At 34.6% G+C, this 15,272-nt stretch overlaps 2 protein-coding genes across 19 annotated transcripts in view; one reads left to right on the top strand and one right to left on the bottom strand.

Annotated features, from left to right (window-relative positions):
- CCDC66 (coiled-coil domain containing 66) overlaps positions 1-15,272 on the top strand; it is a 41,482-nt gene that overhangs the window by 15,803 nt on the left and 10,407 nt on the right. For 8 of the 12 annotated variants that reach the window (XM_035338189.1, XM_035338188.1, XM_035338194.1 and 5 more), the window contains 5 exons: positions 1,057-1,520; positions 2,853-2,890; positions 3,186-3,472; positions 3,909-4,036; positions 7,954-8,037. In XM_035338189.1, coding sequence (XP_035194080.1) covers positions 1,057-1,520; positions 2,853-2,890; positions 3,186-3,472; positions 3,909-4,036; positions 7,954-8,037 — 1,001 coding nt within the window. Of the gene's footprint in view, positions 1-1,056; positions 1,521-2,852; positions 2,891-3,185; positions 3,473-3,908; positions 4,037-7,953; positions 8,332-15,272 lie in introns of those variants that run through there. The other 4 variants (XM_035338195.1, XM_035338186.1, XM_035338187.1 and 1 more) reach the window with 3 other exon arrangements.
- TASOR (transcription activation suppressor) overlaps positions 4,822-15,272 on the bottom strand; it is a 35,143-nt gene continuing 24,692 nt past the window's right edge. For 2 of the 7 annotated variants that reach the window (XM_035338155.1, XM_035338152.1), the window contains exons 17-23: positions 14,223-15,166; positions 13,341-13,463; positions 12,617-12,776; positions 11,871-11,979; positions 11,489-11,667; positions 11,244-11,402; positions 9,553-10,587 (exon numbers count right to left, since the gene is read on the bottom strand). In XM_035338155.1, coding sequence (XP_035194046.1) covers positions 10,025-10,587; positions 11,244-11,402; positions 11,489-11,667; positions 11,871-11,979; positions 12,617-12,776; positions 13,341-13,463; positions 14,223-15,166 — 2,237 coding nt within the window. In that variant the 3' untranslated portion in view covers positions 9,553-10,024. Of the gene's footprint in view, positions 5,020-9,552; positions 10,870-11,243; positions 11,403-11,488; positions 11,668-11,870; positions 11,980-12,616; positions 12,777-13,340; positions 13,464-14,222; positions 15,167-15,272 lie in introns of those variants that run through there. The other 5 variants (XM_035338157.1, XM_035338153.1, XM_035338156.1 and 2 more) reach the window with 5 other exon arrangements.

Here is a 15,272-nt window from a genome sequence, read left to right as displayed (position 1 = left end):
CACAAGCACTGCAGAACTAAATTTATTAAGGCATTTAGGCATATATTTTAGTACTCTTCAGTGTGAATATATAACGTGTTTTATTATCAAGCTGGGATGGGTCCTTAATGAATCCTTGAAGATGCTAACAGAAATACTGTCAATAATCCTGGAATTAGAAAACTAGACTAATTGGAAAATGAAAGGTTATATTCAACCATTTAGAAAAGCTTTTTATAATTCTTGCTAAATATCCAGACAAAATTGTGGGTCTATGTAGATGGAATACCTGCCGGTCTTTATCTTGATTATGTATCACACTATTAAAACTAACAAACAAACCAAAAAATAACTATGATTCTAAGTCTATGATTCTATGAACTTAGTCTACATTTATTCATGTAAGGTGAGGCCTCAATGAGCAGATTGAGTGGAAACATAGTTGCTTTATACCTTGTATTTAGAAAATTATTAGCTTCTTAACATTTGAGAAGAGAAAGTTTTAATTTATTTGTACTTGCATAAGCAAAAATTAATAATTTTGGTTTTGATAATGCTGGTAGATATTTTACTAGAAATTCAGAGCATTTACAAAATATTTTTGTATATGCCAGTTAATAAAGAAAGAGGCTGGATTTTTTGTAATTTAAAAATTGAACAAAATATTTCCATTGGAAGACAAAGATTAAGAAAGTAAGTTTCTGATAGTGGCACTGCGATTATGACCAAACCATCAGCATTCTAAAATACTAAACAGGAGCTGTATTTTGCTTTTTACCAGTGGGTACCAGGAATAAAACTGAATTTGGCATTTTGAGGTAATGTTACTTCATTTTACTTACATTTTAATTTTGCAGTGACTTGATTTTCTTCTCTAATCTTTTTTTTTTTCTCCTTACGGAAATTGCTTGTATTGGTCTTATATTTTTTCCACATCCAAAAGGATAAAAATCATCATAAACCTATAGCAAATGTTTTTTGAATAAAATCAGTAATGGTAGATTGATGTGCAGACAACATTCAAACAAGTTATTTGAATAGCTTACACTTGAAGTTAAAATACTTTTTTTTTTTTAGATGACTGTAATACTTCAGCTTGTATTGATTCAGCTGAGGGAAGCACTATGTGTTGTGGATCACCTGATATTTCCATAGAATATAAGGAAACCTCCAACAGCAAAAAATATCAGAAAGAAATGTGGTATACAGATAAAAATGAAATTTCAGGACAAGAGAATGGTGGCATCTACAGTGAGCTATACGAACAATATGCAAGAAAAGAAAGACAAGTTAAACCTTCAGAAAAACATACTAAAAGACCTGATTGGAACATAAACAAGCCTGGGAAAAGATATATTCCAGCATCAGAAAGATACCCTAAACAGTTACAAAAACAAAGGGAAGAAAACAAAGCAAGACGGCAAATGGAGCTGCTTCAGTTGGTAGAAAGAAATACCCCTGGGAATCTCTGTCCAAAAAACAGGTCTCGTTCACCTCATGAAGAAATGAACATGAGGAATAAGGGACATAGGATCAGAAAGGTAACTACTTTTTCTCTAGCATGAATGATGAGTATTTGTAAGACTTACTTACAGATCAGGCAGACTTACAGTTCTGCCTGGATGTAACTCAAGCTCTGAGAATTTTCACCTACCCTTTGTGTAAGTAACAGTACTACAGCAGTGTTTTGTTTATTATGATCAGAACATCTTGATTTTTGTCATTTATTGTTATTTCAGTCTGCCAAAGCATGTATTTGATACAGTCTATTATCGTTTCATTATGTAAAAAGGGAGCTGGATTGAAAGTTGTGTGGGGGACAAAATGGTATCACTGACTTGTGCATTTCTGTCCATCGTGTAGTGGTGCCAGTTAATAGAGTAGGAGTACCTGTCTAGTTCTTATTTCTGCAAAGAATCTGTGCTACTGAGGACATGCTCAAATGTCATAAAAATGTATACTTCTTAGTGGAGTTGGGTTTTTTTCTTCCCCATTTGCAGTAAACACATGTAGCATGTGGCTGGGAAAAAACAATTCTCATATAAAAAACAATTCTCATATAAAGAAAATACTATTAAATATATTCCTACATGCTCTCTCTCTCTCTGTATGTATGTATGTCTATACATAAACATCTACATTTCTCTCACCTGCCAGTAGAAAAAATGCTGGTGTTGAAAAGGTGGCCACCTTAATTCTGTTTAGTCATTTGCTTATTATGGCTGCATACACATATTTTAGTTTGTGGAATTACATAGCTAGATAGTTGTTCACACAGGTACCTTTGAAGATTTATTCATCTGTTAAACCCAGTTTGCTGTATTTTATCAGATTAATAGTAAATCTTATGATTAATGATAAATACGTTTTGCATGTACGTTATTGAAAGCTAAATTTTCAAAAATTCTTTTCCTGAAAAAAAGGGCTAAGCAGATTTTTAAGATAATTAAGCTGTGTGTGATACCATAAGAAGAATGGGATATGTTAATATGTTTTAATTTAATTAGAAAACTTCTACTGAATGTATATAACAATAGGACCTTTCCTTTAATAATCATTGCCTTGGGCTAAACCTTTCAGGTTTATAAGCTTTCCAAGAAAATGTATATGTAGTATATTTTATTGCTCTTGAAGTTATCATAGAAAATTGGAATAAGTCCTTCTAGAAGTAGTTTAATTAGCGTCAGATTAATTAGAATTCATAGATACTCCAATTTTCCTTAATATAAGTCTTTGATAATACCCTTCTCCTGAACTCAGATCATCTAGTTCTTTTGGAATTTCAGAACAAACTTGATTTGAGAAATAAAAGTGTTTAATATAAAAATATGGAGATTTTTATTTTACTTTTGACTTTCTTGGTTTTCTCCTAGGAAGAACAATTACATAAGAATAATTTGAATGAAGAAAGGTATGTCAATACTCTGCATTAATGCAAAGTATAAATACATAAATAGTAAAATCTGCGTGCTTTTCTTTCCTGATTTTTAACTGTTTTAAATAATTTATATGCATCTAGTTTTCTGCTATTAAAAATACACAAGAGAAGACAAAACAAGCTAGTCGTAAATAATAAATAGCTGGTATAAAGGCAGAGTAATGGAGCAAAAGTGCAGTCCTCTGAGCGTTTTTGTCTCTACTATTTAAAAAAATTAATCATGTTACTTTTGTGTTTTTTATATGTTAACTGAAATTGTTTCATACAGGTCCGACTCACCACCTGTTCCAGCAGTTAAGAACAGGTTACACCAAGTACAACAAAAACAGACACATACTTCTAATTTCCTGGTGCACAACAACAATAGTAGAAGACAGAAAAATATCAAGACAGATGCACAGCAGAGGAGCTCCCCTCCCCTAGTTACAGAAGCTGGAAGACCTCCGTCTTCACAGTTTATTCCATATGTTCGAACAAATGAAGTGTATTATCTTGATCCAGAAGTACCAGTGACTAGACCTTCAACAGATGACCCACAATATCAACAGTTTAATGGTACTGAAATGTATTATGATCTGATTCATGTAGAAAAGATGTTGCAGTGATTTAGTTCAAAGTGCTACATTTTGTTCAATTTGGTATCTGTTTTTACTGAATTCTACTGTAACCCATGTTTGTCAGAGCACTGTACAGAAAGCCTGTGTAACCAAATTCATACTCTGTATTAAAAAAAAAAAAAAAAAAAATCAATTCTTTTATCTGTCCTTTTCTGTTTGTTTGTTTGTTTTATCTTCGCTGAATGACAATTGCACTTCTCTGGCATTATTACATACAGGTTTTGGTCTTAGGAACCTAAGTTGTATTTGATTTGAAGTGATCACAATCTAATAGCAACCAAAACCTGATTTTCTCAAGCTGTGAAAATCTACTACAAAATTAGAACAAAATTTATAGGAGTATTGTTAACTGATTTGTATGTATTTATTTTTAGATTCTTACCAAACGCCACGACAGACTTTTAGCTCTGATCACACGAGAGATCCTCTTCTAAATCCTGATGTAGTTAAAATCAGAGAGAGACAACAAGCGATTCTCAAGGGACTGTCAGAATTACGCCAGGTAAGCAAAAAGTCACTGGGTAAACATGTATGTCTACATACCGAAGTCAAAATGAACATTGCAAACTATTACATAGTCATAAGTGTTAGTCTTTAATTCATTTTTTTTGGGCCTCAACCTCTACCTTTCCTCATTAATTTTGCTTTCGTAAATGCATTATTTCCATCCTCGGACTCTTCTTAAGGACTACGAACTACGAAGTCCTTAGATTTACTATGATAAGGTGGAATACCTGAGAAAACTAGAAAACAAGAGAAATGACTTTATTACTGTCCAGGTATTGATACAGTAATCCTATATCAATAGTAAGAATGTTTCAATATCAAGGGGAAAAAAGAACAGTATTTTAACAGAACACCCAAACCTTTGTTACATGACTGGTAAGCCAGTCATGCCAGAGCTATGTAGATGGCACAGAAAATTAGAGGGGTGGTAATCAAGTATCAAGGCCTGGAAAAATATTCCAATCTGTAAATGTGATGTGTGAAAATCCTTACAAAATCTTTCCAAGATAGCTATTCTTTTGCTAATGTGTAAAATTCAGGATTTGTCAATCAGCCAGGTGTTGTGAGTGAAAAGAAAATGTAAGTTGGTGGAATAACACACACACGAGCTACCAGAGGCAAAAGCCTGACTATTTTTGTATACATTGTTCAATTTGTAGTAAGTTGCTGGTAACAACTAGGTCTTCAGAATTGCCCAAGGGATTTTAAACAAGGCAAGACTGTCTTTAAGGATGCACACATTGCAGTAAATTAAAGAACCACAAAAGTTATAACTGGTAACTGTGAAGATACATATTTTTCTGTTTGGAGTCAGACTACCAAAAAAAGATACTGTCAAGCTTTAAGTTATTAAAACATGAGTGAATTTGATACTCCACCTGCTAGCAATGAACTGTGGTCCACAGTAGGTTCAAACCGCAGGCCTGGACAATCACAGGAACAATTTTCTTTCATGCTTCTAAATGGCCTGATAGAGGACTGCAAGACAAAAAAAAAAGAAAATTTTCCTTTAGGTTTACAATTCTTCCTTGAGGACTGTTAAAGATATGTGTGTATTGTTATCATCCTTTTTTTTTTTGAATGACTCCATAGTGATATTAGTGACTTTATTATTAGATAAAGTACTTTTAGAATAGTTACATTTAGCTAAAAAGTAAATAAATAAGAAAACATATAATAAAGTATGTAAAAAGCATGTAATAAAGTATGTAAAAATTCATTTTTCTTTAGATTAAAGGAGAAAATTGTGTAAATGATCCAAATGAAAGAAGGAAACTGACAGACTGAAGTACAATGGAGTACTATTAGTTAGCTCCTGGTCTGCTTTAGAGAAACACACATGCGTACCTAGTGCTTCAGTAGCAAGTAAATCCCTTGCATGAATGAGAGGTCAGCCATGGCATACTTAACCTGTAATTTTAGAAAAGATGTGACACAAGAACACTGTGAAATTGTCAGTTTCTCATGACTTCCAGGTAGATGTGCCTAGATAGATGCCTTTCTTCATGACTAGAATGGGTCTTTCCCAATGCCTGTTAATATTTTTGTTAAATATCCACAACTTCCAAGTATTTTGTATTCAGGCTTCATTTGCCAGTTAAGAATGAAGCCAGCGTCTTCAAAGCACAACTTGAACTTTGTGCTTGCTGAGGTGAACAAAAGCCATTAATATTTAACAAGGCTTAAAGTGGTAATAACAGTGTTGGCAAATGTAGGAGACACAAGCTTGGGAACATTTTTGCTGCACAGTGAGTGTTCAGGCCCTAACAGTCTCTAAAAAGTAACATTAAGGGTAGTCTTTCAGTGAAGACTGGCTCTCAAAAAGAGTTAACTTCAAGTTTTTGAAGTTCTTTTTAAAATACCCTAGCAGCCACAGAATGCATTTAGGACATTACCTGTTGAACTGAGGTGCTCTATCTGTTTTGCATTGGTTATTTCATTGAGAAAGACTGAATAGTGCAATATTTTGTATGAAATATAAATAAGACAAAGAGCAGAGTTTAGTTTTTCTATTTCAGGAGATAATCTAGTCTTGGTTTTTTAAATGATAATATATACCATTTTATATATATATATATCCAATTAATAGTTCAGCATACATATATATATGCATGTATATATCTATATTTACAACATATTTGGCCAGTCTTTAGCCTTTAAAACCCATATAGAGTATATAGAAAAATATGATCAGGCTGTTTCAGTAACAGTGTAGCTGAACTCACTGGGCCCTGGATACACCAGTGAAAAATGAAGGGCCATGAGGGCCCTCGTTTGCCCAGGAGAGGGTGAGTCTGTAATTGCATTTGTTACAACTTAGCAAGTCTCCCTTTGTCTTAGTTGCTCAGTGAAGTCTCCTGTATTTCAGGTGATGGCAGTAATAAGAATTATCAGCAGACTTTAGTTTTCTTGCTTAAATCAAAGTAGTCAGTGCAATAAGCCTGAGTTTCTTCAATCAGCAAAGTGGACTAAGTATTTGTGAAAAAGAAGAGTCAACACTACATTCTCTTTTTTAAAAGACACAACAACACAGTTCCAGTCAGTACATACCAGAGCATCTTATCTTACTAGGGCAATAAAAACACAATAAAAACACTCACCTGCAGGTTGTAGCCTATAACTACCTGAGCTTTACCTGAGCTTGCTGGCTACCAGCAGGCTGTCTAAGGACAGGCAAAGCAAGAAGGCAAGACCTTGTTACTTGTCCCTCTGTATTTATTTCACCTTACTGTCCTCTAAGGCCCTTTTATTTCATTTACAATGCCTTAAATAGCCTTTTTTTTTTTTTGAGTGATCAATTTTTTTTTTTTTTTTTCCTTCAGCTCAGGCCATTTTAAGGCAAAATTTATTGCTTTTGTTTTGTAACTTGCTACTAATTGCACTAACACACTATAATAAGTGTAATTATTGCAAAGGGACTAAACAAGTCCACTGACCCATTAACATAAATAGTAGTTACTGCTGTTGATTAGTTTAAAAAAAGTCAGTTATCAAGTAATTGAAAGAAGGCAGCTGCTGCTTTTGAAATAATGCAAAGTGAAGTCTAACAGGCTTCTATGCTAACTTAAGCCCATTCTGTGTGATCTGTCTCCCCTTCTGTGCCACTAGGATGACCAGTTGTTGAGGTACACACTGGCTTGCATTAGGTTCATACTGAGTTGTAACATCAGCCCACAACCCTTATCTTTGAAAAAAAGTCTTGCACTCATACCTTGTTACTATTGCAGCTTTTCTCTTAATACTATCTTGGTACCATACTTCAGATAGAGCTAAAACAGATAGCAAGCAAGGGGTATTATGCAGCTATGCATATGATCCTGTTGATCGCAGTAAAAAGACTATTATTTCAAATTCATGAATGTACCTGACACAGCTGTCATGTATTACTTAAGCACAGAGCCAAGGATACAATCCTAAGGGTTTTTGTTAAAGGGTTTCTCCATTTTCTAGTAATGGAGCAGGAACCTTTTACATTTGAGCATAAATATGCATGCACATCCTCATACTTCTGTCACTGTTGTGGGTCAAAAGGGAACACTCTCCTTTGTCTTAGAGACTAATTAATGCTAATACTACAAGCTGGTACCCATCAAGTTTTGGGGTTTGGCTTCATAAAAGAACATGCTAGAATACTACAAATGTAGTGATGGCACACAAAACAGTACATTAATACAATGAAAATGCCATGTCTCTGCTGCATAGGCATCCCTGGAAACATTAGGATGGGCTACCATTTCAGTCACAAGTCTTTTGTACGAATCAGGAAAGCCTCAGTTCCCTCCCTTATGAATGTGTTATGTTGTACTACTTTAAGTTGTGTATTTTAAAAGCATTGCACCTCACTGGCACATTTATTAGTTCAGGCTGCTTAAGGCAGGCAGAGCATTCACGTTTATATTCCATTCGTTTCAGGGCCTCCTACAGAAGCAAAAGGAGTTGGAGTCTGGACTAATTCCCACCATAACTCAGGAAGATAATTTTATTTCACCCTTTTGAAAGGTACATGTAACTGTATTGAGTTCTTAAAAATGTAAAGGCAGAGCACGTTGCTAATGTAAGTAATTGTGAACCACTTTATTATGCAAATTTTGATAGGATTACAGGGTTACGTTGCTTTTCAGATTGAAGAAACATTAAACTAATGATGTTGTTTAGAATGGTCCTCATACTACATGAAGACACGTCCATTTAATATAAACCACCAAGACACTGTACAAAAATGGATGTGTATGGAACTAGGTTTATGCATTTTTTGAGAAATAAAAAGATTAAAGAATCATTCTGAATGGCTTTGGGAGTGGGTAGGTATTTTTAACTACATAAAACTGCTTGTACTTACTCAGACAGGTTTTAGGCTTAGACAAATTATTTGTCTATTAACTTCATCTCAGATTTTAACACCACAGCAATGCTGACTGTAACATGCACACATACCCCCCATTAAAACAAGATAGCAGCACTTCATATTGTAATGGCTGGGTCCAAAATAACAGAATTCAGTTTAAGAAAGTCAACTTATAAGTAAGGTCAGCATTCAATGCTTCCAGCCAGAATAAGAGCAAATGCATTTAAAGAATAAATGTGCGCTCTTTCCTTCCTCTCCCTTTGTATGCCAAGTCATGTAATAGGTGAGAATCTACAGTTGACATTATACTTGGTAGAAAAGTTTTCCCACAGAATTCATTAACAGTTTATTGGTACAAGGGAGGGTTTTTTTGATAGATTACTTGCCTGGTGAGGTAACTGCTAAACTACTTTGGTCATGGTTTGTTCCTAATTTAAATAAGTGAATCAAACAATTAATAGAATGGAAGATAGTCAACTTCCAAAAAAAAAAAAAGGACACTTTTCCTTGTTAATCTACCATTATTAACCAATTGTAATTGTCGCAGCTAACTTTGTGAGGTTACAGTTATGTAGTTTCAAACATTAATAATCCAGTACCAAACCACACATCCTATATAAAAGCACTAATACCAAATTACAAACAGCAAGAAAAAAAGACTTTGGACAACTTGAAAACAAGAACAGTAAATATAAAAGTCAGGGAATTGCTATAGAAAATGCAAGGTTAACTTAGCACATGGGAAACTAAAAAGGACAGCATTGAGAAACAGACAGAACTCCATGTTTATGACAATACTAGTTTAAAAAAGTAGAAAGCAGTGATCACTATGCTGAAGTAGGAGAGGAGTGAGACAAGTGAGGATTTTCTAGTGCTAAGCTGAACTGCCACCGTCATTAAGACTAGCTTTGTCCTTCTCGTTACTCTAATACTACAATGGGAAATAAAAGTTGTAAGATCACTCTGATGTTTTAATAAGCATGCAGCATCAAAATTAGACAAAGATAATTGCTAGTTATGAAATAAAATTTGGGTACTTTTTTGTGTACTTCAAAAACAGTGTAAAAACCACAGACAATGCAATGTGTTAGCAAGTCCCTTGTGCATTAAGAGTTTTATTTTATCTTGTAATGGAAATGCACCATTAATGTAATTGAGGTATTTTGCCAAAATCCAGTCATTAAAATAACTACACTGCTTTAGAGCTATGTAAAAACATTTGTACAAAATTGTGTCAAATAAATACAAAGTTTTGATATTTATGTAAAGAAAAGTGATTTGGATAACTCTTACAGTTAAAAAAAAAACGTGCCGTTTCACATATTTTAGGCAAACATTCAATTTTACATTAAAACAGACTTCAAACTGAAGCCTATGTACAGGTCAAATACAAATGTAGAAACTTAAAAGTGCCAACAAACAAGATAATTCAAGTACAATAAATGTTAAAAAATATATATATTTATTTCAATTTTCAGATGCTTCCAACAGGTACAGGCTATCATGGTTTAAATAAGACAAGAAAACATTTGAGATAAAGGACAAGAAACATTTTGTTCCAGAATAAAATATAAATTGTTAATCCACCATTCTAGAAACAGAAAACGTCCACAGCAACTTATAAAAAGACTTACGAGTTTATTTCTGTTTTGAATATGGCCTGGAAGAATCACAATTTATATCCCAGCCACCAGGCGATGATGACTTTTCTCTATCCATGCTCTGACTGTAAGCAGGTAGAAAATAACTGCCCCCTTCTTGGTTTTGATTTGCAGAAATCGGGTATGTTGTTCCCAGAAAAGTCTGATGAGTGAGTACATTAAAGTGACTGAATTGATGGGACATGTTTAATTGTCTGCTGTAAACTTGGAAGTTATTAAAAGGAGCTTGTTCAACTGAGTTCTGTTTTTCTCCTTCAGCAGAACATGTTGTAGAAACTGGAGTAATTGGCTGTATCTCTTCCAAGTCAATTTTAGAAGTCTTTTCCATCATACCAATTTGTGCTTCAGGAGGTAACTCTGTAGCTGATACATAACTTTCTTTTGTATCTACTCCATGTGAGCCCTTGGCTTCTGTCTGCAAAGCTTCCAAGCGACATGTATCATACTCAGAGGCATCATTGCAGATTTCTATTTGTGATGCTTCATCCTCTGAATCCAGAGACATGTCCTCCTCATCTTTTTCATCGTTTTCTACAAGAACTACATTAAAAAAAAAAAAAAAAGTCCTATTCTATTGAAATACAAACTTTTGTTAGAAAAGCTATACACTACTCACAGAGTGTTATGCTTCAGGTCTGTAAGTCCATTATCACTTAAGTCTTGGTCTTCTGCCACTCTTGTTCACTTACTCAACATACACACTTAACCCTCTGTGTGAATGTCCAGTTACTCCGATGCTAAAAGCTTCTGCGCATTGTGTTCATGTTTAGTGTTGGGAAATCCCAACTCCCAGCTCCAAAGGGGTTAATGTCAAAACAGCATCTAAAGTTATACAGTAGGTCAGTATTTGATCAGACAATTAAAGGAGTACAATTACTGACATCTTAATCCTTTGTTTACAATTTCTAAAAGCTATTCTTATGTTTATACTTTTCCTGGAAACAGATGGTTATACTTTTTTAGCATACATCTGCTTTCTTGGATACCATGTCAGCCTATAATTCTGTATTTAACATCTTCTTGGTGCTCCATCCCAGCTGCTTTTTCCCCATCACTTAAAATAAAGTAGCTTGAGAGTTGGGTTTTCCTTGCCATCTGTAGCATTCATTTACATGAAGAGTAAAGAGACACTATTTCAAGAACCTCCACCCCACGTCTAATTAGCTGAAAAAAAATATACATGTGTAATATATTACCTGATTGTCTTTTCTGAGCATCAGAGGGAGACAGACTGTTTTCTTCAATAACATTGTTGTGATACCCAACAAGACTTTTAAAATTTTGCATAAAGTCATCAACAGTAGCAACCACTATTCCATTTTCAGCATAATTTGAAAGTGTTTTGAGATTCTTTTCTAAATACATAAAAGGAGATTTTGTATTAAGATACAGCACCTGTTATCAAAAGAGAAAGAGAGGTAATCTTATATTTTGGTTTTACCTGTTAAGAAGACAACATGCCTCTGTTGTATGTTTTGAGCCTGAAGCCTGATAAGACAGTCTAATTCCGGTGCATTTCGAGTTTGAGAATCACAGTGGTGGTAGGACAGAATTTCAACCAAGTGCTTCTTTTGGTAGGTATTCAGAAGGGTCAGCAGACTCAAGGCATTAGTATTCAGTCTGTGATGGGGAAAAAAAAAACAAAAAACAACAAAAAAAAAACACCACCAACAAAAAACACTATTAGAAAGACATTTAAGGTCAGTCTAAAATATTAAGTCAAAAAATGAACATAACACTAAGTTGTACTTAATTGAGTTTTTGAGAACATAACTTAAAGCTGAAGCATGGTAACAACTGGTATATAAATGATGACTGCTTACCTCCCCAGCTCTTTAAGTTTTTTTTGTATTTTGCAGTGGACTTTACACTGCCATTTCCCATCGGGTGTATTGAGATCCTCCAAAAATTTTAAGAACTGTTTTAGTTTATCTGTTTTGGAGATATCGAACAGAAGTTAAATTTTGTGGTATGCAAACTAAAAACAATGCTTCAATATATACATACAAGTGTTTGTTTGTTTTGTTTTGTTTTTTTTCCAGTTTTCGAAGTACTTAAGCAACTTTACCCTAGCTAGTACTTTATGTTTATTTAGTTCCTAGCAAATTAGCCAACAACGATACTCCAAAACCAAGGGGGTTTTGTGTTGTTTTGTTTTTTAAAGTAAAGGTAAACTATGGAATAGATAAAACACAGATACCTAACAGTGGTATTTAGTCAGCATGATCTGCCTTGCTAAAATATCTCTGAGAACTGGTAACTTAGATAACTATTCAATTTCAAATAGAGCAAAAATGAAAGAATGTAGTTTTTCAAGTATTCTTTACTACATTTTTTGTAGATCGAGAAGTAAGGAATAAAAGCTTATATTGTGTAGTTATGTGTACAGAAGACAAATTTAAAGACAAGATATCCATGTTCACATTCTCCAGACAGGCCACTGAAGCTGAAGTTCTCCAAAAAAAAAAATCTCTGTAAATTAGGAGACTTGATCCATCACTGCTAAAATGTTAGGCTTTTTTGACTGTTTTAAAACTTCAGAAAAAACTTCAGAAAGCATCACACTTACCTATTGTGATGCTCTCTGGATTAAGGACAGATTCATCTGACACAACAAAACCACCAGACACAAAGAGTTCATTGTAAGTGTGATTTTTCACATCATCCAAACTATCGACACCCGCAAAGCTGACACAAGAAAGCCTTTTCAAAGTTACTAAGCCAGGTATCTGTTTAAAAATCAGAGAGGTATATGAGGGAAAATAAAAGATCACAGTTAAAAAAGGAGCTACAGAACTTCTTTCACCTACCTATTAATACCGAAAATCAAACTTGAAAACACAATGTAAAACAACTACTTTTTTCTCTTGCTTTGGGAAGCGTGCTCTCAAAACCGTTACAGGAGTGAGACAGAGGAAGCTGAGTACTTAGAATGATTTTATTTTCTGTCCACTACAGGCTCATAAGCCATAGCTGTTAGGAACACCTAAGGTAATCTGACAGCTGCCTTTGCTTGCTGTTAGAGCATCACAGAACTAAAAGCAGAACTACTCAGGCCTCAACAGAGCTTTACAACTACTAAGTATACATTAGCAAGTACGTGCAGGTAGAAGTTATTAGAGGTGTATGATGCAACAACCCTAGGTATTACCACAGCCATTTTTATTTCTTCAGGAGGCAGTAAACCCAGGTCGTCATTTAAATATTACAAGAGTAACCTTAATTGAAATGATCTCTTCTCACTATGCTTTAACAGTAGCTTTCTGTAGTATGCATTTACTTATGTGAAGTACCTTATGGATGAGGTTGGCGATGTCTTCGTTTTGAATAATTATCAACAGTTTATCTAAATCAGCTCTTCTTTTAAGGAACTGTTCTGGATGGCACTCTGTATTACCTAACTTTGTAAGATATTCCTAACACCACAGAAACAAAAGATGGTAAAGAAAAAGCAAAAAGGTAGTTAGGCCAAAACAATCCCCAGAACATGACCATGTTTAAGTAAGTTTTCCATTCAAATAAATCTCAGAACGTGGAACTGCCTTTTTTTTTTTTCTTTCCAATACCAGAACGATGTGGCAATACGGAAACAGGCTATTTTAGCAAGTCAGTCATTCTTACAGAATAGCACATAAATGGACAAGTGGCAGACTATTAACTGCATGACTTTTCAAGAAAACAGAAGCTTTATTATTTCACTTTCAAATTTCATCTTACTCACTTAAGTACAGAAGGACAGCAGCCTCTAAAGTTACCTGTACTATTAAACACAGGAATAAAAATAGGACAACCTCAAACAACAAAAAACACACCACCACACAAACGTTTCATGTGTACTTGTTAAAATGCTATCACACATCTGCCCTTGTTACCTCTTTTTCCCAAAAAACCTTCCGTAAGCCTAATCCCTCTGGCATTACTTTCAGAAGGACCCAAACTACAGCCAGTTTTGCTTTCCAACTAAGAGACTTATGTAAAAGCTAAATGTAAGACAACCTCAAACAAGAAACGTGGCAGGACAGCCTGTTTTCACCATTCATTGTCACAATGCAAACTTTTTTGAAGGAAGTTTTAGCCTACCTTATGTTTGCAAGTCCCATTTTTATACATTCTGGTTTGAAAGGCACACCAATCTATTTTACCATGAAAGAGAGGTTGAAATGAAACATATTTACCTTGATTTCTTTGCAGAGAATGCTTTCTTCCTCTTCATGAATATAAAATTTCACGGTGTTTTTCTGTACATCTTTAATAATTTTGACCAAACTGTTAAATACTTCAGGTTTTAACTGGCTTATAAAATCAGAAAGAGCTGGTTGGCTTGAAATATTTAAGCTCTCTGGGGATTTCTGTGTCTTTTCTGGCTGCTCCATCAGATCACCACTGGAAGATGTCTGATCAGATGTCAGTATATCTTCTGTTTTAGCATTCACATGATCCATTTCCTCCTTCACTAAAGGCAAGCTTGCTGAATGCTGCTCCTTAGATTCAAGATCTTCCATTACATTATTACACAATGGCTCTGATAGCAATGCTGGGTCAGAGTCCCTGCAAGCAGGTAACACCTCGGGTGATGGATTCAGTGCAGCGTTATGAACTATTTCTGCTGATTCGGGACTAGAATAAATTGGTGGAGTACGTCTAGTGCTTGAAGAGGACAAAATAACACCATTCAGTTTTTCACTCAGTGTTTCTATATATTCTTGCACAGAAATCTCTGATGCCTGTAAACAAATGTATTCAGAAAGTCTCATTATCCTCTCTCGGGCTGAGAAGACTGGTGTGGACATACCACTAACATAAGCGATATTCTTTTGCTGCAAAATTTCCTGAATCTTTTTTGCAAAAAGATTATATTCTTCTAATAGTGTAGTCTCTATTATTGCACTTATGGAATGCTTAGTTGTAAAAGGTTGATCTGCTAGCCCACACTGATCTTCAAGTTTCTCCACTTGTCTTGCATAAAGTCCATCTTCTGCTGTCCCCTTTTGTGTGTCTGAAAATGGAGAGTATGGAAACTGATAATCAGAACTTCTCTGCCTATTTATTACCCGGGGGTCATTAGGGAAGGCATCCTTTGGTGGTAAAAACACCAGTGGTTCTTCTGGTGATTTCAGACCTATATAAGAAGAGTTAATCATCATCATCTTATGTTTTAAAGTGATACAGAACTGATACAGTAAAACCTTCAAAATGCAGTTTCAAGAAGTATTACTGTTGCGCTG

This window comes from Oxyura jamaicensis, chromosome 12 (genome assembly GCF_011077185.1).
Source record: "Oxyura jamaicensis isolate SHBP4307 breed ruddy duck chromosome 12, BPBGC_Ojam_1.0, whole genome shotgun sequence".
In the NCBI taxonomy this organism is placed as follows: Eukaryota; Metazoa; Chordata; class Aves; order Anseriformes; family Anatidae; genus Oxyura; species Oxyura jamaicensis.
The sequence above is the reverse complement of the archived record's forward strand: the minus strand, read 5'-3'. Positions and strand labels throughout refer to the sequence as shown.